At 36.8% G+C, this 25,703-nt stretch overlaps 1 protein-coding gene across 1 annotated transcript; it reads left to right on the top strand.

Annotated features, from left to right (window-relative positions):
* The first annotated feature begins 357 nt into the window (after window positions 1-357).
* On the top strand, window positions 358-25,457 carry LOC106649019. The gene is made up of 6 exons (XM_014366286.2): window positions 358-1,005; window positions 7,574-7,685; window positions 14,434-14,550; window positions 22,223-22,495; window positions 23,811-24,040; window positions 24,120-25,457. Exons 2-6 carry the CDS (start codon window positions 7,575-7,577, stop codon window positions 24,559-24,561), a joined length of 1,173 nt encoding a protein of 390 aa, XP_014221772.1. The 5' UTR covers window positions 358-1,005; window position 7,574; the 3' UTR covers window positions 24,562-25,457.
* The last annotated feature ends 246 nt before the right edge of the window (window positions 25,458-25,703 follow it).

Below are 25,703 nucleotides of genomic sequence, written 5' to 3'. Positions count from 1 at the left end.
TTACCCTTTGCGAGCTGAAAAGGCAATATATCTAGATAGGTCTATAGGTGTGCTAGGTATGCAGTACAGCGCAGCAGCAGCTGTGCGAGTTTGTGCGCATGTTCGCGACCCCCTTCGCACGGAAATTCAGCCGAAAGTCGTGCAGAAGAAGCGAGAATCCGCTCACACACTAGGTGCGACCGAGCTAGGGTAGTATTAATGCAGACGAACGAGCGAGAGAGGGTGAATGGAAGGGGGTAGGGGGTACACACGCACGAAACGAGATGTGTGTGTGTGCGGGAACTTGTCACTGGCGCTGGTGGCTGCACACGAGCACGCGAGCCAAGTTCCTAGTCACACGGAATCGCGCGCGCACTTATACAACCGCAGCGGAGCGGCGCTCGTCTAGCTCTTGCACTGCTCCGAGTCGCGTAGCTGGTGCTAGACTAGGTAGTAGTGGTCGTCGCTGCTATACGTACGCGCAGCACACACACACACACACACACGGATAATGGAGGCGGCGGTGGCGGCCGACTCGGACCTTTGAAAGCATCGCGGGGCTGAATCGGGAAGCGGCATAGTAGTGCGGCTTCTGGGGGCGGCGAGGGCGGCTGGGCTGTCTCTGCGCTTGCTTATCCAGCCGCTGCTGCAGTCTCAGAATCTTTGCCATCCGAGAGCGAGAATTTCTTCTCCGATCTTTTTCTCTCTCCCTCGCTTAAACTTTGTACAATAGAAGCTGCAGAGAGTGAGAGAGAGAAAAAAACGGTTAGAGCGTGGAACGGTCGACGGGAGAGAAAAAAAAGAGAGAAAAAAATTCTTCCCCTCGACGCGAGAGCGACACATACACGTAGTGTACCGTAGGTATTATATCACACGTACGACTCGAGTCCGTTGAGTAAGAAGAGAGCCACGGATCGTGCGAGATCATGTCGTGCTTCGGTTGCGGCGGCTGAGACGGACGAGCGGACGAACGCATAGAGTTGCAGCCGCGCATTGGTACAAACGCCAACTCCCCTCGTGCCGCAGGTAAGCCATTCATCCATATGCATGCAATTGTCCAAGTATCGTTTCACGCGAGCTCGACCGAGACATCTTGTTGATGAGGAAAATAGCTCCGATCGATCGCACACCTCTCTCCAATGCCTGCTGCCTTTACGTACTTTGAAACTCTTGCTACTTGGCACGAAAAATTGTAGAAAAAAGTGTCGCTCGATAGCCCTCGAGAGGCAAAAGTCCTCGCCGACATATGGCTTGTTTGATCCTTGCGTAACTCGCTTTCGATGCATTGTACAAGATCGAGTCCGCGTGATGATTTTCTCGCGCGACTCGTGCATGGCTTACGCGTGCGGTGGAGGATGCGGCTCGCGCGCGTGAGTACCCACCACCATGCAGTACGTAATACGCGCGCAAGCCCATTGATGCCGTGAGCGATGCCGAGAGTCGTAGCCGCGGATTACGCGCAGTCCAGTGGCACGTGCTCGGCCGACCATCGCTGAAAGACTGATGCAGCTTCGTAATTGCCTCGTTTCTCTCCTTGCGGACTTATGCCGATGCGGCAAAATCAATTGGCTTCTTTGCTTTTTGTCCGGCACTATTTCTCTGCCGTTGCTCCGAAATTAAAGTTCGATTAGCGACCGAATCGATAAGCCAAGTAACCCCCAGCCCCGTAAGCACCGGCCGAATAAATTGAATAATTGATCCCGTTGCGAAGCTGTGAACGCGATTACCGTTGCCTCAATTTCCAAAGGAGGAGCCTGGAAAAGATACGTTTGTAGCTGCAGCCTGCAACTGACGGACGAACAAATGACGCGGCTCCTTGACGGCTAAATTATGCGCTCGTTGAACGATCTCGCTGCTGCGAGAGCGCGACCGTCGCAGATAAGACTGAGAATGAGAAATTGCTAATAATGGCCAAGCGAGTATTCTATTTTATCTCTTCTACTCGATTTCGATTCGAATGAATTTCCCCAATCAAAATTCAATGAAGCGCCTGCTCGTGTGAATGCTATGATAATAATTTTTTTTCATCTGGCATGCGGATGTTTTTACGACTTATTTTACTACAAATATGTTGAGCTTTTTTGAAACTCTTATAGCGTATCAAATAAGTATGGATTACTTTGCATACGCAACAAATATTTTTAGAAGCTATCTCTGAAGCAATAATGCAGCTTTCAAATAATAATAAGAGACTATCAAACGTCGCATCAGAGTCTATATATCCAAACATTTTTTACGTGCGATGAAAGTTTTGTCATAATCATTCAAAGTTAATTTTACTTCTTTTTAAGAGTACTTGAGAAAATTCAAAAAAATTCACCGTCTGAATCACATTCAAGTTGCTAAAATATTCAAACTATTTTCAATGCGATCGAAACTTTCATAGAAAAGATTTATTCAATCGCAAATTATTTTTAACGCCCGAAAGGATGTAAAATTATTCAGGACAATTAACGAATTAAAATGGGCAATAAGGGCCCAGGTTACAAGCTGTATGCAGTTTGGGTCAATTTAATGCCTCAGGCTTTATTATTGAAATTACACACGCTTACGTATAGACGCGTAAATTAATATAGCTTCGGTGGATATCGGATGCCGTGTGTCGCTCCATCTATAAATATATACATATCATATTCACCCAGTTTGGCTGACACTATAATGAATACCGTCCACATTCCCATCTCATTGCAGATGAAATAAGTGTAATTCGAAATTATACATTTGGTCAGATGAAAGACTCGTTTGACAGCAGTATATTGCAAGAAATAATTCAACTGCTTCAAGTATAACTTGATTTTTAAATAATAGTTTTCATCAGACAGATTAAGCCGTTATTTTTAAAATGACTTTCGGTATCTTTATTTCAAAACTTCCTCGTATCATTCATAGACGAACGACTTGTTCAAGGAAAACTACTTTACCTTGCCTAAAATTGTTCAAAAAGATTGATATTTAAAAATATTAAAAAACGACCGATTGAGTGAATGTGATTTGTCACGTTAAAATTGATTGTAATACTCTTAATTCGAAATTAAATTATTGAAACCCCTCAAAGCTAATTAAAGTCTGTGTAATGCCGACTCAAGTCAATTTGTTCCAATACAAGCTCATGAATTAGTAAAATTTATCGTTTTGGAATCGGTAAAATAACTAAGTTCACTTAAATAATCAATAGTTATTCATAGGAAAATGACCGAGAGTTTATTTTATTTAAATTAAATGAGTTCTTTCTCATGCGCCGTTCATAAAAATGTATATTTTTTATTTGACAATAATAATGTCTGAAACAAGTTACAATGACGCCGAACAAATGCATAAGCATTTTTTCTCGATAAAATAGTGAGATTCACATACTTTTATATCATTGTCTAGTTTATGCAAAATGCCGCATTTCACCTGTTTTACACATATACAGGTGGCTCCGCAAGCAGTTGTATTTCGCTCACGAAGCAGTGGAAATTGGCGTGAATTTTAACAAGCACACGCGTCAGACGTCTCTATGTATCGCGATCGCTGTATTTTTTCTCAACTGCGGCGATACAGTTGTTTGCATCTCTTTTCGGCTTTACACGTGCTATATGGTCCTTGTACGTACTTGTAGTCCCGACACCCATGCGAGCACAAATTCGAGTTAATGCGTTGGTGAAGTTATGAGCTCGAGATGAATTTATCATTTGGATCGCGTAATACAGTGAGCATCTGCAAAAGATGTCCCGCGAGTCGCTTTTTCAAAATTTTCTCCGAATGAACGTCGATAAAAGTCGTAAATAATCCCGAGTGCTATATGGTCGAAAGTTTTTATCAACGCCTGCGCGCAAAAAAGGATAGTGCGATAAATCGTTGGAATCATACAAGTATACAATTCCAGAATTGAAGCTATCTTGGAAGTTTAAAGTTCTAAATTTATCGAATATTTCAGGCGAAAAAGTTGGATTGGACGACCTATATAGGGTCGATATCTTCTTTTTTGCATTGCGATTTCAATCGTTTGAACGTAACCTTGCTGTCATCGCGCGATTACCGCTATCATAATTCGACCGAAGAAAGCTTGAACTTGCACACAAGCGACACGAGCTCCAGCAGTTTACGTTATCCTACGAGTCGTATAACAACAGCTGTAATAACTAAATACAGAGGGCTATAATAAAAGCAACTCAAGTATCGTTCTCAATCTTAGCTGCTTCATCCAGTGAAAATCAATAATTTTCTTTAATTCTAAAAGCTGCAGACGTGAGCTATTTTTCAAAAAGAATAAAAAAAGTAAACGACGACGACATATTTTTCTGCATCGGCTATTTTGTCTTTAGATTAGCAAAAGTCTTGAATACGGCTTCGGTCCGTCCCATAAGTTGCATGCGTAGCTCGTCGAAGCCAAGGACAAATCACTCGCGGGTATAGTTGCAGCTCCCTGTCTCACACTCTTAAAGACTGATGAGCGAGTGGGTGAAAATGAAAGCTTTTCATACTGTGTATCAAGACTCGAGGTACAGGAGAGAGAGAGAGAGAGAGAGAGAGAGAGATAAAAAGGGCTATGTATGCTATACAAGCTGCAACTCGCCCTGCAAAATAGAAATGACCGGATCGATAAATCAGTTTATCGTGTATACATGTATATTATGTGTGAGTGTGTGTGTGTGTGTGTGTGTGTGTGCACAAGTGTGTAGTGCTCGCGTGTGTGAATGTACTGCGGGATAAATCGCGGTCAGCTCTCGCGTGAACGCGCACTTTTTTCTTGAGGAGAATTAGAATCCAATGTATCAAGATTCTCTGGTGCACGGTTCGCATTAACCATTATTATCACCGTAATCGCAGGAATGATGATGAACGAGCTAGAGTATTGATTTATGTGACTCACAGGGGAAAATTTGTTCATTTCCCTTTGGGTGGGTTGTTTTTTTTCGACCACTGAACATACGTCCGGACCAATTATAGTATAGGGGACTTAACTTTATAGCGTAGATGGATTCAGCTTTGTGAATGTGCTTTCAAAAGCCTCCTGTACCTACGTTTGATTTATTCGCAAAAAACAGTTTTTTAAGTTGCACCAATTTCTTTTCCGAGCCAATGAGGACATGAAACGTTGCATCTCACACCCAAAAGAACCAAAAAAACTCCCTCAGCCACCCGATCATATGAGCGGAACGTTTGATACTTTTTACGTGAGAAATTTACTCGATGCATCATTCTAGACATCGAATTTTCCAATAACCCTTGGCAGGCTTTTTCATTGTCGTTGAGCGCTAACAAGAAATATTTTAAACCAATTTTTGCCGATAACGTATCGATATCAAAGACCCCTTGTTTGAGCGTCGGTTCGGTTGAAAAAGTCATAAGTTAATTAGGAACCATTAAGAGTTTCATTTTCCACGTTTACTTGAGACTCTTGCTCCAGTAGATTCCTACATAAACACAGGCTATTACCTCTAACTAACTACCTTTTAAAAAGGGGAGAGGGTGGCTTGAGCAGCTCGTTAACGTTTTATGCAACTAATCGTCATCTTTGCTTTTATTTTTACTCTCGGCTCCCTTGAAAACGCTTAATCTCAGATTGCTTCATTTGAATTTTTTAAACAAGAAAATAATGACTCGGAATGAGCGGTCAGTGAGACCGTTGTATACGCGAGCTGTAAATGTATTTATGTGCACCTGTAGCTTGGGGCTTTGAGAAAATATTGTGACCCGCACACGACAAACTAGAAAATATACACGTGCCATAATTAAATAAGCGAAACAAAGACGGCAATGACACGGAGCAGGGCTATATAGTCGCAATCGGATTACAGCCATTTGACGCGCAATACAGTCCGCTTTACAGCTCATCGTTCCGTCGTGTCGATATTTGTATCCACGAAAGTTTTTCGCAAGTTTTGCGTGAAATTATCATACGCAGTGTTTTACGTGCCGAGTTAAATACATGAACTTGATCCAATGTAAAAATTCATTTCCTACATCCTTGCCACCTGAAATGACGTTATCGATTCGAAATGAAAATGGATAGTAGAAATATAGTTAACGCAATATGTCATTTACCTACAGGGGAATTCGAAATACCCAGTTGTCATTTCTGCAAAACAATTGCCCGAAAAAATTTTGTCCAGAAGAGAATGTAAGCGTTGCGACGATAATTCAAAAAATGTCAAAAAGACAGTGAAAATAACGTGCCACTTTTTTAACTCGCACCTTCCCTGTAGAATTCAGTTGTGATAGTCTAGATTCCTAGTAACTCTGGAGATACGAAAGAGCTTCTACCCTTTGTCGTTTTTCGCTTCAAAGCGTCTGAAAAAAGCCCAAGAGGAGAAAAAATGTATTCATGTGTAAATTACTACAAACTAACACTACGAGTATCTTTATTTTCCAATCAGAAATAGGAAAAAACGAACGAAGGCTTCATTTTTCCACTGAAAATTTAATTCAAGAAATATTAAATTCTTTACTGCAATTTTTTTCATAAAACAAGTATTTGGATGCTGCATACTATTTATTTATATGAATTCCCTTGTTCAACATAATTTTTATTGGTATTTTATAACCTTCGTAAAAATTTGGCGAATTTTTTCTACAGGACTTAAGTAAAAAATAATAAATCATATTGAAATCAAACAATATTAAGTTCAAATAATATATATATTTCTATACATTTAAGGTTTGAAGGACATAAATAAATAAATGAAAAAAACTAAAATATATACATTTTTTAACTTTGTTAAGAGCATGCTATGAAGTCGATTTATTTTGAATAATATCAAATTTCATTTTTGTTCATGAAAAATAATTTTTTTGTTTGATCGTTTTCCATAAATGAACAACAATGGAAATCTTCACTGCCCACTAGCTATAATGTTCTAGTTAAATTATACAAAGAAAGACTACTCTCAGCTATCATATGAATAATTATAACGTGAATACGAGAATTGTTCGCTGACTTATGTATTGGCCTGACTAAGCATGTAGCTTCACTACTGGATGTATACATTTGTGGACTCGGCGCTGGGTGATAATTTTAGTTGCATATTTTAGTGCAAAATTTTTAACTCACATCTGTCGACTTGAAACGGTTGAAATTAAAGTATTTACTAATCAAGTTGAAATGAAAATCCCATTTATATGCTAGTGCGCGTGCAATTGAAGATGTTCGAGAAATCAGTCGAGAGAAGTATTGTAATTAAACCGAATGATATTTTGCTAACTACAAATTGGCAGTGCTCTCATGCTTATATTGCTGTGAATGCAGTCAAGTGATAACAATTGTCACGTAATAATCATTTTCTCCAATGCGACACCTTTAATTTGTCAAGGTTAATGCGTAGCTAGAAATCGTGACCTTTCGAACTACAGATATTAATTACATCAATTTAAAATGACGCATTAAATTAAAATATTTCAAAACCCAAACATCGAAAAGCTCACAAATAAGTCATCGATATTCACCGAACAAATAATGTAAACTTTAATTTGGTGGTGAACGCAAATTGATCCGTGCATTGCATGATTTATGAATCGATAAGAGAAACGAACTCGAGCATATTAGCCCTCAGCGGGTTATTCGCTAAGAGTATATTCATGAAAATTTAAGCAAGGAAAAATTTAATTTCAGTATGGAGTGCCCCGTGGTGCTGGAACGTGGAAGGAATTTTCGACTGCTAGCCTCCGAGGAGTTGCCCCAACTGCTGGACTTTTTATCAAACTACTTGCCTGAATCACTTAAAGTAAGTGTCAAAATCCAAGTAGCTTATATATACGGACAAACTCATACGTTTGCAAGTGAAATTTGTATTTTTTCGAGGTGACAGACTAAAGTTAGCAACTGTTCGCTAGACAGAGATCAAGAAGTCTCTTTTCAAATTCATTACAACGGAAATCTTTGCTAATGATCCATTAAAAATTTTTAAATAAATATGAAGAGTATTTTCTTGATGCATTTAGAAATATTTATTAAATTAAATTAATTCGAGTGTGTTAAGCTAAAAATTGTCACATCAATGAAATTCATTGAAGCATTTAATTGTTCTTTAACATCGAGAACAGTTCGCATGATAATGTACCGAGGCATTGATATGAAAACAACATTAAAAGAAAATTACGGGTATTCGTATCCAGAAATAGAAAATAAAAAATAAGACCTTGACTACACACGAATAAATAGCGTATGAGCATTTAGGCAAAATAGATGTGTGCTGAAAAATCGACTGCAACGACAAGCAATTGGCAAGCAGCGGGCTTCTTAAGAAAAAGGGACGACATTTTCACGTGTAACATAACGCCGAGTCGTGTCGTATTATATATGCTGGTTACATTAGCGCAGCGTCCTTAATCATTTTGCGCATTGCACTTAGGTGCATGTACCTCTGCGGCGATGCATTGTACAATGTCGGTACATGCTTATTTATAAATAATGAAAACAAACGAAGGTATTGTATGTGTATCAGAGCAGCGCACATAGAAGCAAAACGTGCAATCGCAAATCGATGCAATTCACTATGTAATGCGGCAGCGCACGATTCATTATGAAGTCATGAATATAAACTTTATTTTCATATGTTTGTCCTTCTAGTATGGTAAGCAAACATGCATGCGTATATGAAGAAAGGCCGCTTCAAACGTGACGAGAAAAGCAACAATTTTCGTTTTGTGTTTTTAAAAGGAGTTACTCGGTGCCGCAAGTGGTACGTGTGTGCATGTAGTACACATCCATATATATAAAAGCGTCGATACACGTTCATACGTTTGCGTCGTGTTTGTTCTTCACTACGATTAAGACCAGTGCGGCCCCCAATTATTTTTACAAGACTATTATTTTCTCTCGCACCGGCTAGTTTGGATCTCTCTCTTTCTCTCTTTCTTTCGTATAAGATCCTAATAAATAATAGAATAGGCGAGGTACCTTTATCGATCGTGAGCTTCAAATTAAAATATCTTAAAATAAACATTTGTTTGTCCCCACGTGCCTTCGTAACGCAAACGGTTGAATTTGCAAAAGTGGCGGAAATATGGGATAATAAATTATGCATAATGGTTTACAAGCGACTCCCTACTCGGGTATAACTTGAGGATAATTTAGATTATTTATGATTTTTTTATTTTTCATTCCAAGATCAACATCAGTGGACGTTGATATTGTACGAAAATATTAAGGGAAGATATATTCTGCTGTTAAAAATTAACTACATCATACAGTGAACGATTTCGCAATCAATTGAAAAAATTATTGCTTTTGAAATAAAATTTTTTCTGAACCCTGAATATTTTAAAATGATTCGTTAAATAATCTTAGTCATTAAGTTTTTGTACATAAAATAACTCAAAAAATTAGTTACTGTAACTTTCTATACTAAGCGTAAGTATAACAGGTTTATAAATAGCATCAGTTATATGCCACCAACTCAGCTCGATTAACTCGTTGGTCACCACACCGAGTCTGCGAATTTAATTTCCGAGTATACATATCAATTATGAACACTGCTGATGAAGCATAGATCGCAATACGATATAGGGCGATAAGAAAATAAAATTCTACCCCTGTTCAAGGTTTTATCTTTCTTTTTTAGTAAATTTAAGAGTGAGTGAAAGGTCAATATTTATTTAAGAAACAAGTGATTCAATCGCATTAGTAAACCCAAAATATAATGCATTTTAACTTTTTGCACGAACGATTAAGTAACGATTTAATAAAAACGAGTTCTAATTACATTTTAAGACTCAAAGAAATCTTAAAATCAAAAAACTTTTAAAAAGGTCTTCTTTCTTTTTTTATTGCATTTTTTTGAATTGCAAAAATTTGGATTTTTTACTGAAATAAGTCCATTTTCATTTATGAGTTTTGTAAACTTCACGCGCCCCTTTTTACTTTTTCTGGTGTTACATATTTGACATACAGCATCTAGACGGTGTCTAATTTTTCGGAACATCAATGGTTACGATCGCAACCTCGGGATGATGAAAACGATCGAACTTAGGTTACCCTACATAAAGGCCCTTTACGGTCTCACTCAATCGTAACCATTCATGTTTTGAAAAAGTGTACATCAAGTAGACGTTGTAGCTCAATAAATGACCATGAATTTTACGTAAAATGGAAGTATTTTGAAAAAATATCAACACCAGAAAAGATATTTTAAAAAAATGCAATTGAAAAAAGAAAGAAAATAAACCTAGTACCATTGAATTTCAAATCATCGATACACATTTGATATCTAATGTCAAGCAAACGCAGTAATTTTTGATTTCTAAATGAAAATCAGGATTAAAATAGCTGCAACTGCAACAGTTTATCAGCACGCGACAATCGATGCTGAATTAAATCGATCGACTTTTTGGTCTTTTTTATTCCGTGTTAGCACTTGACCTTAATGGTTCAAAATTGCCAACGAAGACCAAATGACAAATAGTTCAAAAGTCATCATTACATTTTCTCGACTCCCGCTATTATACATTTCTGAGAAATTCCTCGTAAGCTCGTCGGGCGGAAATGTAGATCTCTTGCCAGAACAATGTCAGGGTAGTTTGCAAGAATTTAGCAGTTTGACATAATTATAAAGCTGAAGAATTTTTCTTATTGAGTCTTTTTTTCATAAATTTGTATTAATTCTGTACAAGAGCAGCTGTTTCCGCATTCAATTGTTTTAGTTAGAAATGATATACGCGATAAAGTTTATTTTGTGTGCAGAAAAAATTATTTGAATGTTCAAATTTTTAATCAACTCACGTATAGGCATGATATTGTCATTGCTAAAGTACGATTTTCTCTCGTTTTTTGTGTAAGAAGGATATGAATTTTTGCGATCTAAGTCTCGCGTGTGTGAGCGCGCCGCTGCAGCATTCGTGAACTTTCATATATGATATAGCCTGCCAACGGGTGCAGCAGAGCAGCAGCAGGGCCAAGGTCAACTTACACTCGCGCACACACTCACTTACGCTCGCACACTCGCTAGCGTTCGTGCACTCACCACGCGCGTAAGTTGCGAATTTTGGATTTCGATACGAGTCGACATTTTTTTTTTTTTTTTTTTTTTTTTTTTTTTTTTTTTTTTTTTTTTTTTTTTTTTTTTTTTTTTTTTTTTTTTTTTTTTTTTTTTTTTTTTTTTTTTTTTTTTTTTTTTTTTTTTTTTTTTTTTTTTTTTTTTTTTTTTTTTTTTTTTTTTTTTTTTTTTTTTTTTTTTTTTTTTTTTTTTTTTTTTTTTTTTTTTTTTTTTTTTTTTTTTTTTTTTTTTTTTTTTTTTTTTTTTTTTTTTTTTTTTTTTTTTTTTTTTTTTTTTTTTTTTTTTTTTTTTTTTTTTTTTTTTTTTTTTTTTTGAAAAAAGTACAGCTTGAAGCTTTACTTGAATATGAAAGATTATCCCAGTACCAGCTTTCAATTGAAAGCTTTTTTCGGTTGGAAAGCTCGAAAAAATGATGCTGCGAAGAGCATCTTATACTATTATGAAGCTCATGTAAATTGATGAAATTTAAAGGATTTATTAATACGATGGAACTATGATACAAACAATTGAAGGATTGGATTATAAGTTAATGCTCTAAGAATAAACGATTTTAATTGTAACGAAAGAGATTCTCCATATTTGCTTTAATGCAAAGAATATTTGGCTTCATCGTATCATTAAAAGAGTATAAAATATGCCTACTTTTTAAGAGATTTCTTGAATATCAGCCAAAATATTTTATTTATAAGCGAATAAAAATGGAATGTCATAGGCATGAAAGTAGGTTCTGCATTAGAAACTCTTCATTTCATAAATGTCATTTTAAAATTCGATCGAATTTCGATGGTCATAAGTCGCATCCACTCCTGCTATCCTAGTACTGATAATCAATATACTTTTTGACAGATAATCAAAATAGAAGCGCATCATAACGAAGCTCTCCAAAATAAACGATAAAAGAAGTCAATGGTAATAGTATTATAGTAAAATATTGGATTACTCATTATAATTCTTAACCGGTAAGATTGATAACTGCATAAAACAATTTTATTTTGAATTAATTTTTAAAAAGGTGAAATATGAAGGGAATGACACTCAAAATTTTTATGACGACTAAAAATAAAAATTTTGACTATTATCATATAGTCAAATTATTTGTCTCTTTTTTACTCCATCTAAATCTTGAATCCGTTTACTTGATTCAACTAAATAAAAATTAATTAATTATTTGAATCATGTGGAGTATTAATGATTTTATCACAGACTGGCAGTATTGCAAAATGTTCGTTAAAGGGTTAACAGAATCCTTTTAGCAAAACTGGTATAATGTTCTACACCATTCTGTCAAGAACACATAGCAACGATTCAAGCTTATCATGTGAAAACGTTGACTACACTATTTATAATTGTCAATCTATCATTGATGCCTGTTCGTGACGAGTTGAAACCTGTTCAATCGATTGCGTAGCATAAAAATTTCGACAATTTGAGGATACATTTTTTTAATGAAAGTATTCTGGCTTTCAAAATGTGTTGGAATTAGAATAAATTTTGAAATAAATTAAGCACTTTATTATTATTACTATTATTACTATTATTATTTATTATTTAGTCAAAACCATTTCAGCATAGAAACTCTTGAAAAGATACATTTTTCATAAAAAAGTAAATTCATTATAATTTTTTAATTTATAAGTTTCAAAAAAACGCAACAATTAGTTTGCGAGAAATCTACAATAATATTTCATACATCTGGAAAAAATTAAACATTGCAAGTATTAGTGCTAATTAGAAAATACATTCGTCCCTAATCAGTTCCATTGACTTTGATTGGCCATCTAGAGGTCAATGTAAAATAAACTCTGTTAATGCAAAAGGTCACTCCAGTTGAAAAAGCATAAGTCGCGTTATGCACAACCGCACAATTAGTAATGTTTCCGCATGGTTTAAAAAATTCATCATGCATCTTGAATCAATAAAAGCGAAAAAAAGTGATCGCAGAATTTTACTTGGATTAAAAGTCAAAGAGTTACGTGATCAAAATCCCGGAGAAGGAAACACGTGCGCTCGCCTCAGTTCTTTTTTCTAATATTCATAATTCACGCGATAGACGTGTTTTTTTCTCTTTCTCTCTCACTTGCGTGGCTATACTATTATCCTGAAACAGAGCTGGAGCTGTGCGGGAGCATGTAAAGCTCGAGGAAGGTGAAAATGGCTTTAGTAACCTTGACATTCGACGATATATAAGACGCGCTACGCGTATCGCACCTGTGACCGATCGCGCACAACAATGTATGTTCGTACGTGCCAGCAGCTGCACAGCACAACGTCAATCTAAAATACCTATCGTGTGTAGCTATACTAGTTTTTTTGCTTCGAATAGATTTGCTCATTTGTTGGGAGAATTTATTTTTACGAAATCGCGTCACGAATTTTAACTCCGCTTCGATAGCTATTGGTGTAAATAATTTAAAAAAAATACTCATTTGTCGCATTCTTTCAGTTTGGTTCACAGCGTATTTTTTTCATTTTTGTAAGATATTTATAGGAGCTATCGTAAGCCTTTTTTACCATTTACGGATGCGATAGTAAACATGCAAGTACGTAAAGAGGGTGCATGTGCAGGCCGAATTTGAATTTAGAGGAGCGAGATTAATATGCATGAGGTATGGAAATTTTTACAATGTTTCGCGGGTTTCGAGATTTGGATACTGCTGTATCGCAATTCTACCCTTGTCTGAATATTTTAATGTGCTTCGAAGTGCAAAAATATACCTAAAGTTTAAGTATGAATTATTGTTGTCAAGCTATAAAAATATACACAAATTAAAACAAATGAAATCCTACGTGTAATTTAAAAGAAGCCACAAGGACAACTAGATGAATCCTGACAATTCTACACTCGTTAACTTTTTGTCGGAAGCAATTTGTAAAGAAAAATTTCTTGAATAAAAACTTTCTGAAATCCAGAGCGATACAGGTGGGTGTACGCATAAGATGGAAAATGTGCTTTGTATCATCAAGGCAAGGTCTCATTAAATTGTCACAAAGTTGTGTCTTGTAAATGTTCCAGGTTAATAATAATCACACACATTACAGATACATGAATTAGCTGTGAAATATTGAAAAGCTCGACTTTAATTAAAGATGCTTCCTTTCAAATTTGCACTTCAAGGGTTTCGACGCGTTATGAATCACGAAGATGTGAATGGAAAAAGTTTTTCCAGTGCTTTACTTGAGCAAATGCGACATATTTACAGTACAAATGTCTCAATTCTTACGTAATTTTTATGAAAAAAGATTATACCTTCACGTTTTTACATAGGAAATGAATTTGACGATTCATTAAAATCATTTGTGTAGCCGTGAATTCTTGCACGATTTAAGGGCAAATTAAAGAACGAAAGGAAAAAGAGCAATTGAAAAGCGAAGCCTTTTCAAAGTGTAATAAGAAAAATAAAACAACTTAATCCGCTTGTTCTTATTATTGATATATTTCATACATGTCTATATCTGTGTGCGTGAGTGTATGTTGTAGTTTCATCAAACTCTGCTGACCTACATGCGCAACAAAGTCTGGGAGTTTCATTTCTACGTAGCCGACGACTGGCCACAGGTGCCTCTTTGTTTGCATTTTCCTGGAATGACGCTCTCGGTAAGTAAAACCAAGTCTTTATCGGAACTTTAACTTTATTTACATATTATATCCGCTTATCTTGGTATCAATTAATTGCTGCTGGTTTTTACAAAATCAAAGTAATAAATAGACTCTAGATCGGAAAATTTTCAATGAATTTGAGAAGTTTTGCTTGGTTTTCCTTAATTTCAATGTGATATAATAAATGACCCTGAGACTTTGTCTCTTAAAGTCTTTTCCTCATTATTAAACCTTTTATCTTCCAAAGAGTTATAATATAAGTATGTATGCACTTTTATCCTCGCATCAATATGCAAATGAACTTGAAAATAGTAACTTGATGCAAGTTTAGTTCCCAAGGTTTAATATGTTTCATCCTAAGTTTTATCCAAGTTTTATCCAAAATAACCCTAGCGGGGTAATGTCAGGCAATTTCCAAACGTATTGCTCGGACTAATAGCTTACGTCACCGACATTACATCGACAACATCAATAGGGAGGCCAGTTCAAAATTCTCGCAAGGCATTATTTTGTACTTTCAAAAAGGCAAAAGACGCGACGCGAAACAAAAGAATCTGGCAATAAAAGACATACTAAAGAAAATTTGAGAAAAATGCGAGCTCCGTCGAGGCAAATTGCCAACTGTGAAGACCAGTTTGCCGGTGGCCTGTCTTTCGTTTAACAAGAAATCTGAATTCAATCTTCCATAGTACTCATTTTATAATTTGAGAGATGTGTATTTATTGCTTGACAAAAGTACAAAGCGCTCAAGGTTTAGTTCCGATGCAGTAATTAGTCCAAATGCTTTCGATTAGCTGCTAGCCTGATGATCAAAAGATAAATCAAATAAATGCAATTGTGGGATATTGGAATAAAAAATGAGGTTGTTCTTATTTATTGCTTCTTGTTAAAAATGTTGAAACACAATTCAATTTCATGTAATAAAAATAAACTATCGATGTAGAAAAAATTGTCGTTGATCAGAAAAACTTTTTTCCTGTAGAAAAACTCGTAACTTTCAGTAATAAAAGCATAAAATCGACTGCATCTGGTAAAATTTTTATCAACTTTTCTCTATAAAAATTATTTCGTGTCATGTTTTTCGACATAAAATTGAAAAAAATTCTTAGTTCAAACTTTACATTAAACGCTGCATTGCATGAATTATATGTGAGAATTAAGAGTGAGACTAACACTTGTTAATTATAACTTTTATTAATTAAACACAATTTACGTACAAAGTATATGAGCTCTCGAGTAGGCGCGAGAAGAGCGAGTGAGCGGTTACACAAAAAGGGCCGAGAGGCCGGATACAAAGAAAGGTGAGCGCGACATCTGGTGTAAGCGCGAAAATCAAATAAAGAATAAAAATACAGAATAATTACAGATTAACATTAGATGAGAGTATAAAATAAGTATATCTAACACGCTCCCATAATCGAAATTATTCTTAATATAAAAGTCCTAAACCTTTAACACAATAATCAACTTTTGCCTTGGGCAAAGCTTTAGTTAAAATATCGGCAGTCATCTCTTCAGTGGATAGATATTTCAAATCAAACTTTCCGTTCTTCAGCACCTCGCGGATGAAGTGCGCTCTTATGTCGATGTGTTTGGATCGAGCATGGAAGACTGGGTTCGACGCTAATTTTGCTGCGGATTGATTGTCGTTGTAGACTGTAATCCGAGACAAGTCGTCGAAACCAAGTTCCTTCAGAAGGTTGGAAAGAAAAATGGCCTCCTTGGCCGCATCGGACAGGCTCATGTACTCTGCCTCGGTCGAGGACAGAGCTACCGACTTCTGCTTCTTTGAGCACCAAGAAACTGCGCTGTTGGAAAGAGAGAACATGTAGCCGGAGTAGNTTGCGTTTACGAGCCAAACTCGATATGCTTTAGAATTATCGGCATACCCGAGAAAATATCCTTCAAGTCCACGGCAGTCAAATTTGCCTTTAGTTGGAGTTTTGTCGAGAGCGTAGACTTTCTCTCCAAAAGGTCTCATGTGCGAGACGTCGGGCTTGCGTCCAGTCCACTTCTCGTACGGGGTACAGCCGATGGTATTCGTATAGCAACGATTTCGAATGTAATTGGCAGTCATAATGGCTTCAGCCCAAAAAGATTTCGGCAAGCCCGACTGTGTGAGTAAGCAGCGTGCCGTCTCGACGAGGGTGCGATTCTTTCTCTCGGCGAGGCCATTTTGCTGCGGCGTATGGGGTACAGTGAAGCGACGCTTGATGCCGGCGTCTTTACACAAGTTATCAAGCTTGCGATTATCGTACTCCCCCCCGCCGTCGGACTGTAATTCTTTGATGAAATGCCCGGTCTGTTTTTCGACCATATTCTTGAATTCGACGAATCTTTCAGTGACTTGGCTCTTCTCCTTCATCAGGTAGACGTGGCAGAAGCGGGTGTGCTCATCGATGAATGTCACGAACCATCTCGCTCCGCCTTTGGATGTTGTTCTCATTGGGCCGCATACGTCGGTATGAATTACTTCGAGAGGTTTCGCCGCGTATCGCACTCGAGATTCGAACGGTTCTCTCGTCATCTTGGCGATGGCGCATGTTGAACAGCAGCCTATGTCTTCGACTTTTACATTGCCCATGCCCTCGGCGTGTTGTTTCTGTATCATAGTCTTCAAGTCGTTGGAATTTAGGTGACCAAGTCGAGCGTGCCATTCACTCATGTCAACGTTGATTTTAGCCATTGCGGAGATAGGTCGTGGTCGCTCGGCTCCGTCGATGAAGAATAGGTCGCCAATTCTCTCAGCGCGGGCGATAACCTCACCAGTCTCAGCGGTGATCGTCGCAAGTTTCTTGCTAAATTTTACGTCAAATCCGGCGTCGACAACTTTCGCGACGGACATGAGGTTGGTTCTGAGGTCGGGTACGAGCAGCGTGTCTTTTAGAGTTACGATCGTAGAGTCGTTTCCAGGCACGATATTTACGTCACCTTTAGCGCGTATTGCCGCTGTGGTGTTGCTGGCGAGTTGCAGACTGCCATTGTGCCGTGTGATGTTTTTCAACATGCTCTCGTCGCCGCATACGTGAGAAGTACTCCCGCTGTCTAGGCACCACTTCGCACTAGTTGTAGTGCTGGTGAAAAAGCATAAGCCGGAGGTTTCGTTTTTCGACTCTTCTTGGCTTCTTTTCTTTTTATAGCAGTCCGCTTCTTTGTGACCCTTTTTCTTACAAAATCCACATTTGTAAGAAGGTTTCTGCTTATGCGACGTTGCGTTGTTCGATGCGGGTCTCGAGGTGGAGCCACCTTTTGTGCGACTGTAATCTTGCTTAGTTTTGGCAATCATTGCCGAACTATTATGATTATCGTTTACACTATGCCGAGACTTGTGCTCTTCCAGGATTTTTATTTTCAGAATTTCGAGATCTGGCAGCTTATCGCGCGATTCGATTGCGCATCTGAAGTTCTCGAAGCTCGACGGAAGGCTTTGGAGAAGCATAATTGCTAGCAAATCGTCATCCAGAGTAGCGCCTGTCGACTTCAGTTTGTCAGATGCATCAAAGAAACCTTTGAGGTGGTCGATCATACTGTCGTTGTCCGCCATCTTGTGCTGAGTCAACTGTTTGTACAGCGAGACTTTACGCGCGGGCGTTTTTGATGCGTACGTCGATTCCAACTTTGTCCATACCTCATGCGATGTGTTGCAATTCTTGATCTCCTTTAGCTCGGAGGGCGAGATGCTGAGGATCAAGTCTGATCTGGCTTTTCTGTCCTTCACCAGCCATGCCTTATAAGCCGCCTCGGCTGCGGTCCGTGCAGCGGCGTCGGCCCCTCCGATTGCAGGTGCTGGTGTAGCGCCCGAGACGAAGTCCCAGCCGTCGTTTTTGATTAATAAGGCCTCTACCTGGATCCTCCATGTGTCGTAATTGTCGCGAGAGAGTAGCTCGAAGCGCGGAGTGTGCGTTACGTATTGATTTTCGGACATCTTTGATCAATACTACGCGTGGTTAACCTCACTTCCGACACTGAAACTTTTGCACTATTGAAAAACGGTATGTCTCTTTTATCTCGGTTATGTTTTTGCAATGTCTGGGCCCATAACCTGTGAGAATTAAGAGTGAGACTAACACTTGTTAATTATAACTTTTATTAATTAAACACAATTTACGTACAAAGTATATGAGCTCTCGAGTAGGCGCGAGAAGAGCGAGTGAGCGGTTACACAAAAAGGGCCGAGAGGCCGGATACAAAGAAAGGTGAGCGCGACATCTGGTGTAAGCGCGAAAATCAAATAAAGAATAAAAATACAGAATAATTACAGATTAACATTAGATGAGAGTATAAAATAAGTATATCTAACATTATAGAGAATAAATTTGAAGCGCTGATCCACGAGATGATGCATTTGACATTTTTCGTCAGACATAAAGTTGCGGTTGCTAGAAGAGCTTTCAAAGTCAAATGACCAAAATATATTGAACTTGTTTATCTTTAAGAGGTTCTAATTAGCTTGAAATTTATCAGTTATTTACACGTTGAGCCGACGGAGAAATGCTCGAAAATGAGAATGGATATTATATGTATTTAGCTTAGGCAATAAAGCTCGAGCATACTCCGACCGCGAGCAAACACATAACTTCGGGTTGGAATAAGCGAAACGTATACGAAAATATACCACGGAGAGCTGCAATCTCAATTATGAAATTTTTTGAGTGAAAAAAACCTTGGCGCAATGTACAAAAATATTTCATTTAGAAGTATACGCGACTCGTGGAATTTATAAAAAGGCACACACCGCATCGCTGAAATAACTCGAAGAATTTATCAGAGACGAAGATCCTGGATGCCACCTACTCATTACGAAGTGCGAAACGCGCGCGCCACAGCGTAACGAGTGCACAAATGTTGCACACGACCCTGCGAACGGCAGCCAGGAACGCCACCCGTGCTGCATAAATTACGCTCTACATGCACGTAAAAGCTCGTATTTTCGCTCTATCTACCTACGCGTATATACCTATGCACGATCGCGACAATGCATCATCTGCGCTTCCTCAAACAACGAAACATTAAACATCTCTTACATGCACAATGGTGGCTTTAATATGTGCATTATATGTATATTGCATACAAATACACATCCTCACGTGTGGAGACGTATTGGACACAAGCCAAGCGCTCGCTACTGATTTTACCTTCGTTTCGCTTTTTTTCAAGTTGATTTTTGTCTTTGACTATTCTTTTTTCTTTGTTTTTTGTCTTTTTAGGAATTTTTCTGTGTAACTAGGATTGTACTCGTTTTCCTGACGATAGTTACACGGTGTAGAGATCGTTGCTTTAGAAATAAAAACCGAAAAGTTTGCAATGAAAAAGCATTGCTATTAGGCGGAGCAGATTTTTTACGAAAATAAAGAACATTGACAGATGACCACGTTGAGACCCTTTTGCTAGCAAGAATAATTGATCTGGCAAATCGTTTGAGTGGGCAATATGTACTGAGACCATTTATCGAATTTGATCGATGCTTGCGGTTAAAGCTTCACCAAGATTTCCAAAAAACTTTTAGCTGCATGCAATTGATTTTCAAATTTAAAAAAGGTGGATTTTATCACCAGTAAATCGTACATCAATTTATCGAAAATTTTTCTAATATCTTCGTAATTTGATTTAGATGTTCTTGCCTTTTTTCTACCCAACGAATACTAACTTGTCGGAAAATGTTTACTTATTTTCTTTACGAAACTATGCAAAGTAATTTTATTTCAACTTTTTTCGAATCATTTCCAAAGTTGGAAATATAATTGATAAAAAATTTTCCACGATAAGTGTTCAAATTATAGTCATATACTTGAAGTTGTTGAGTCATTTGTACGAAGAGCTTTTCAAAATTATCAACTCATGGAACAGATAAATCCACTCCTCTCACATGAGAAAGTTTCTTACCATCTTTCAAATGCTGAAAAAATCAAAACTAACTTTCTAGATTTCGAAATAAATAATTGAACCTTTGCAAGCTTCGCATTGTTAGAAGTACCTCGCAATCCATCGACACAAGTTATGCTATGAAAACTCATAACTTCGTTACAGAACTTCAACAGGGTAAACTGGTTTTGCTTGTGTATGATAAAAGTATATTGCGTAAAAGTTGTTTGCCTTTTTCATAACGAATATTAGATATAGTTTATGTAAAGCTTATGAAATTCAATGGCATTTATTGCCATGCTTTTTACTGCATTATAAAGTTTGATCGATGATTTTTTCATACGTGTCCAAAATTATTTGACAACTTTTTTTATCATAATAATCTTTGTAACTTTCAACGACTCGCTTCATGAATAATTTTTGATTGAATGGTCAATTTCTTCAACTCTAAACCCCAAAATTTATCAAACCAAATTTATTCGGGGAAACTTTTTTCTAATTAAATAAGTTTATCGTTGGGATAAGTTCATTTTCCAGATAGATCTTGGTTCTACAGTTACTTCTCAGAACAATTAACACTAAAATTTCGCTCTTGCACCCCTAGAGAATACCAAACAGTTTGAACTTATATGTACGTACCGCATACAAATAGACAATAGTTGAACAGCAAGGACGAATCTTCGAATCTTCTCAACCTTGCATTTAGCACACTTTGATTCCCTCTCAATGTTAAAGTTTTAAGGTTCAATAATGTTGCTTAAAATTTTTCTCCCCCTTCGAATATTATTTAAACTTTATTTATGCAATATTTATAATTAAATTTAAATATGCTTTTACTTTTTGCGAATTATCGAAGCGAACAGAAATGTTTGTATAACCGTCGGATTGCGCACACATCGAGACATATGAAGCATTTGCAGCAGACCAATAAAAATTTGAGTTGTGAACCAATGCTATAGAGAGTTTGGTAAGGATATTAGTATTGACTTTCGCTTGGACCTGTTCAAAGCTCAACTTGTCTCCTTCTCTCTCTCTCTCTCTCTCTCTCTCTTGCTTTCTTCCTCTTCCTTCATATATCAATTGAGCAGATACTCTAATAGTTTTCAGTTCACTGATATCAATAGTGCAGTAGAGCTTGAATCAGCGTTGCAGGGACTATAAGTCGAGTACGGTTTCACAAGTAGTTTACTTGGAGGCTTCAGATTTCGACTGTCACTTTCACAAACAAATATAAGAATCAACCAATTAACCTGATTATTAGGAATCCAATTTAAACTATCTAAAAACCAGAAAAAGTCCAAATTTGTTTGAAGGTTTTACTTATTTGTCAAAAAATTACCCTGTACTTCTTTCGAGACAGAAAAATGTTATGCTAATGCAAGACTCCGGCTTGTCAAAAAAGCTTTATTTCAGATTCTTCATCGAATTTTCCGCAAAGTGGAACAATCCACCGAAATCCAGAGAAATCTCGCCTCAATTTTTTTCTAAGATCTAAAAAAGGCAGCGAATTTACTTCGTGAAATGGAAGTAAATTAGAACTTTTTTCGAAGCAGAGACTTATGAAACAATACAATTATTTGAGGTATATATAGATTAAGTTTAGAAACTTTATAAACTAGAAATAAATCAACTGATTGTCGGTTAAAGTCGTTTGTGAAGGACGTGGCATGCTTAAAAAAATTGAACAAACTCATACATCAGCGAAACAAATAATTTTTTTTTAAGTGGTTACTTTTACAATCAAATATAGCGCACGAGGTTTTTTTTTAATAAAGTTCCATCCTCATTTACTCATTATTCTTTCTAGTGTCACGGATTATTGTACGAGAGCGTTGGTGCATTTTGCCCGAACCAGAGATTGGACTGTCTAGAATTATTACGCCAAGAGGACGTTTTATTGGATTGGAGCAAGCCGCTGTATATAAATTTCGTTCACTCGGAAATAGCCGACGAATTGATGCGTCTTTACGAGGGCCACGGCAGCGTCGAGCGGGTACTCGGCGACGTTTACGCCTGTGACGAGCCTGAAAAATCCGAGGAGGTTCCCGACGACGATGTGCCTACTGATATCGATGTACAGGTAATGATTTTGGTTTTTTTTAGTATAACTTCTCACTTTGTTCGAATGACTTTATGCGCTAACAGTATCAAAATTTTATCCCATTTTTAAACTTGACTTGCCACTATTTTTCATGAAAAATATGGGTGAAATTTTTTACTGTTATGTGGGGCCACAAACTAAGAACGTCAGAGTATATTCTGTAGAATTTGGAGCAGTATTTCTTCTTTGTCAGCACAGTTCACATTTTCTTTGTCAATAGAAACAAACCAAGTTTACCTAATGGAATGTCCTATCCTCTGTTGAAGGTTATTGCGGACGTATACTTTACCGTTTAGAGCATGTAAACACAAGCAACAATTATTTAAATCCCATACTATTTATTTTTGCTGGTTCCAAAAAAACAAGATTTACTTTGAGTGCTAATCAAATCGTCGAAAACAATTAAAATTATAATCATTATAAAGTAACGATAAACTCAACATTTTCAATTAATCCTAGATCCTCGTGTTATAAATTGTAACTCGAGCTAATTTTTCAATTTGGCTTAAAACCACATTACCTTTTGTACTATAAAACCAAGTACTAGCGGCAATTATTTATTATACTTTTCGATTACAATTTTTAGTTCACATAAATGAATGCCGCCTCGTGCTTAGTATTAGATGAGATCATCTTTAAAAAACTTTTCAAATCAGATTGCTGTAAATTTAAGGAGGTTGTAGCGAAAACTTTAGATCAAAGTGAAATTTCAACCAAGGATAGTTCATGAAATTACAAGATTTTTGGTAAAAAAATTGGGGTTTCCATGCAAATTTGGGAAATAATGAAATTCAAAGTTTTGGCCATTTAACATTGAATCAAATGGGAAGTGGCAGTTTTTAGTACACTGTGAGTTCAAATCACTTTAGAAGTTATTGAAATTAACATATGTTATAGGAAATTTCATTAGCTTTCGAATGATATAATTATAAATGGGTGTTTCCAGGCAAATAAAAAAGATATTAAGAGTCAAGCACTTTTTCTCTATGTTCTGCCATGCTAACGTTGTGCGCTGCGTAACGCATATAGGCTTGCGCATGTAGCGTTCTAATACAGAACCACTTTGCATCGCTACAGCCTCCTTAAACAAACTGTTTATCAATCTCTCTTTTTTTTTGCCAATCATATTTAAAGATTTTTGGAATGATTAATTTATATTAAATTATATTTACCTTACGCAAAGCTACTGACTCTACATATACAAATGTATTTGTTTATCGAGACAAATGAAAACTTTTGAGCTGCTTGTTAAAGCGTAAACGTAATCATAAATCGTCTTTTAACGATATAACAGGTACTACCATTGAAAGCCGAGCACGCAGAAGGTATTCACGAGTTGTATCCAGCCAACGACATGGAGTGCCACGAGCTTTTCCTTCGCCTTATAAAGAACCTCTCAGCGGCCGGTGTCTTTGCGGACGGTCGACTTGCCGCATGGATGGTGCAATCTTATTACGGTGCCATGTTCTCCATGCAAACCAAGCCGGAATATCGCAGAAAGGGATATGGGACAAAATTGGCCAGGTTCGAATTTTATGCTTGATTCTTAGAAGCAATAGAATCAAATGCGTATATTGAACTACATTCAATGTTTAAATCTTAGGTTTTTAACAAGAAGAGTCGCAGAGAACGGATACAAGCCATTCGTCGTAATCAGGCCTGAAAACGAGGCCAGTCAAAGTCTGTACAAGAAGCTGAGTTTTCGCAAGCTCTATACGATCGTTCGCATGACTTTTATCCCCAACAATCACGAACCGATAAAGAATGACCAAGTCGACGACGTGGACACGACGATATTGAGCGAAGATCTCGTCAATTCCATCAGGCAACAGCTAATATTACGTCCAGACGTCATTGAACCGCAACAGCAAAGGACATTGATCAAAATCGACGGCGACAAGGACGTCGATGATGACGAAGACGTTGAATTTTTTACGAAAATCGAAGACGCACTAGAGCCTATAGATGAGCGCTCCGAAGAGGACAGTATTAGTGTTGCACCGACGAACGGACAAATGACTGGCGAAGTGGTCGCCGGTGATTAAGACTGTTTAGAACTTTTGAAACTGCACGGATAGGCTCGTACGTATGATCTTCACATTGCCGAATGAACGAGAACACTGTAAATGTCAACTATTTTCGAAATAATTATCGTTCAGATTGTTGATTTCAATCGGGACGAATATTTTAAAGGAAAAAACTGTGCGAGGCTCTGATATACGCTGCATGTGAACGAGTGAACATAGTTTAAACTAGTCAGACTGGCATTCGTTCTCTCGAGTCATAAACAAAGTTTTATATTTTCGAAAAATGAATTCAAGAAAACGAATTATGAATCAATGAATATTAAAATATTATATATTTAGAAGACATACATCATTTTTACTTCCAACCAGCTGAGAGCACAATGTAATGTATTATTGTTCCAAGAACTTATTTTTAACTCTCGGAATTGTTGTTTTTTTCTAATTAAAGAGCTTGCATGATATTGTAGTTTTATACATGTCCGATTTTTTGAAATTTCTCAATTAAAGCGATTTTTAATGGGCTTTATCGAAAATTAAGACCAGTTCGTGTAAAAATTTCCATAAACATGAAACTCCGTCGCATATAATAGATATTGCTTAGCATTCAATGTTTTATGAAATATATTGCATAATACACCAAAACTAGTGTAAACTCATATTTATTAGAGCTAATGTTAAATTTAACGCTTCTAATGAAATCAATTCGTCCTAAAATTGCAAGGTTAATTTAAAATGACTCTAAGAATATGTAAAATATTTAACTTAGCATTGTTGAATATAGGATCTAATATCCAATAAAAGCTATCATTTTGTAATTCGATGTTATTGTTTTCTTCCAATTATTTGAAAAAATGAATAATCAGCTGTTGGTTTTAAGAGTTAAATTTTAAAGAAGCTACGATTGAGATAAAAATTTATTTTATGCTAAATCATGACAAATATATAATGATAATGATTGAAAAATTATGCCGAAAAATACTCTATAATGATATAATTTCAAGACTTACCAATATCTCAGTTGCAATATCCTGCACAAAAAATTAACATTATAAACTAATTTTTGAGATGTATTTCCGAAATTTATTCATTTAATAATGATCATTAAAAATTCTACCCAGAATATATTTGCTAAAACTGCGAGTTCAAAAACTATAGTGAGC

Source organism: Trichogramma pretiosum, unplaced genomic scaffold (genome assembly GCF_000599845.2).
Source record: "Trichogramma pretiosum strain Unisexual culture from Peru unplaced genomic scaffold, Tpre_2.0 scaffold33, whole genome shotgun sequence".
Lineage (NCBI taxonomy): Eukaryota > Metazoa > Arthropoda > Insecta > Hymenoptera > Trichogrammatidae > Trichogramma > Trichogramma pretiosum.
The sequence above is the reverse complement of the archived record's forward strand: the minus strand, read 5'-3'. Positions and strand labels throughout refer to the sequence as shown.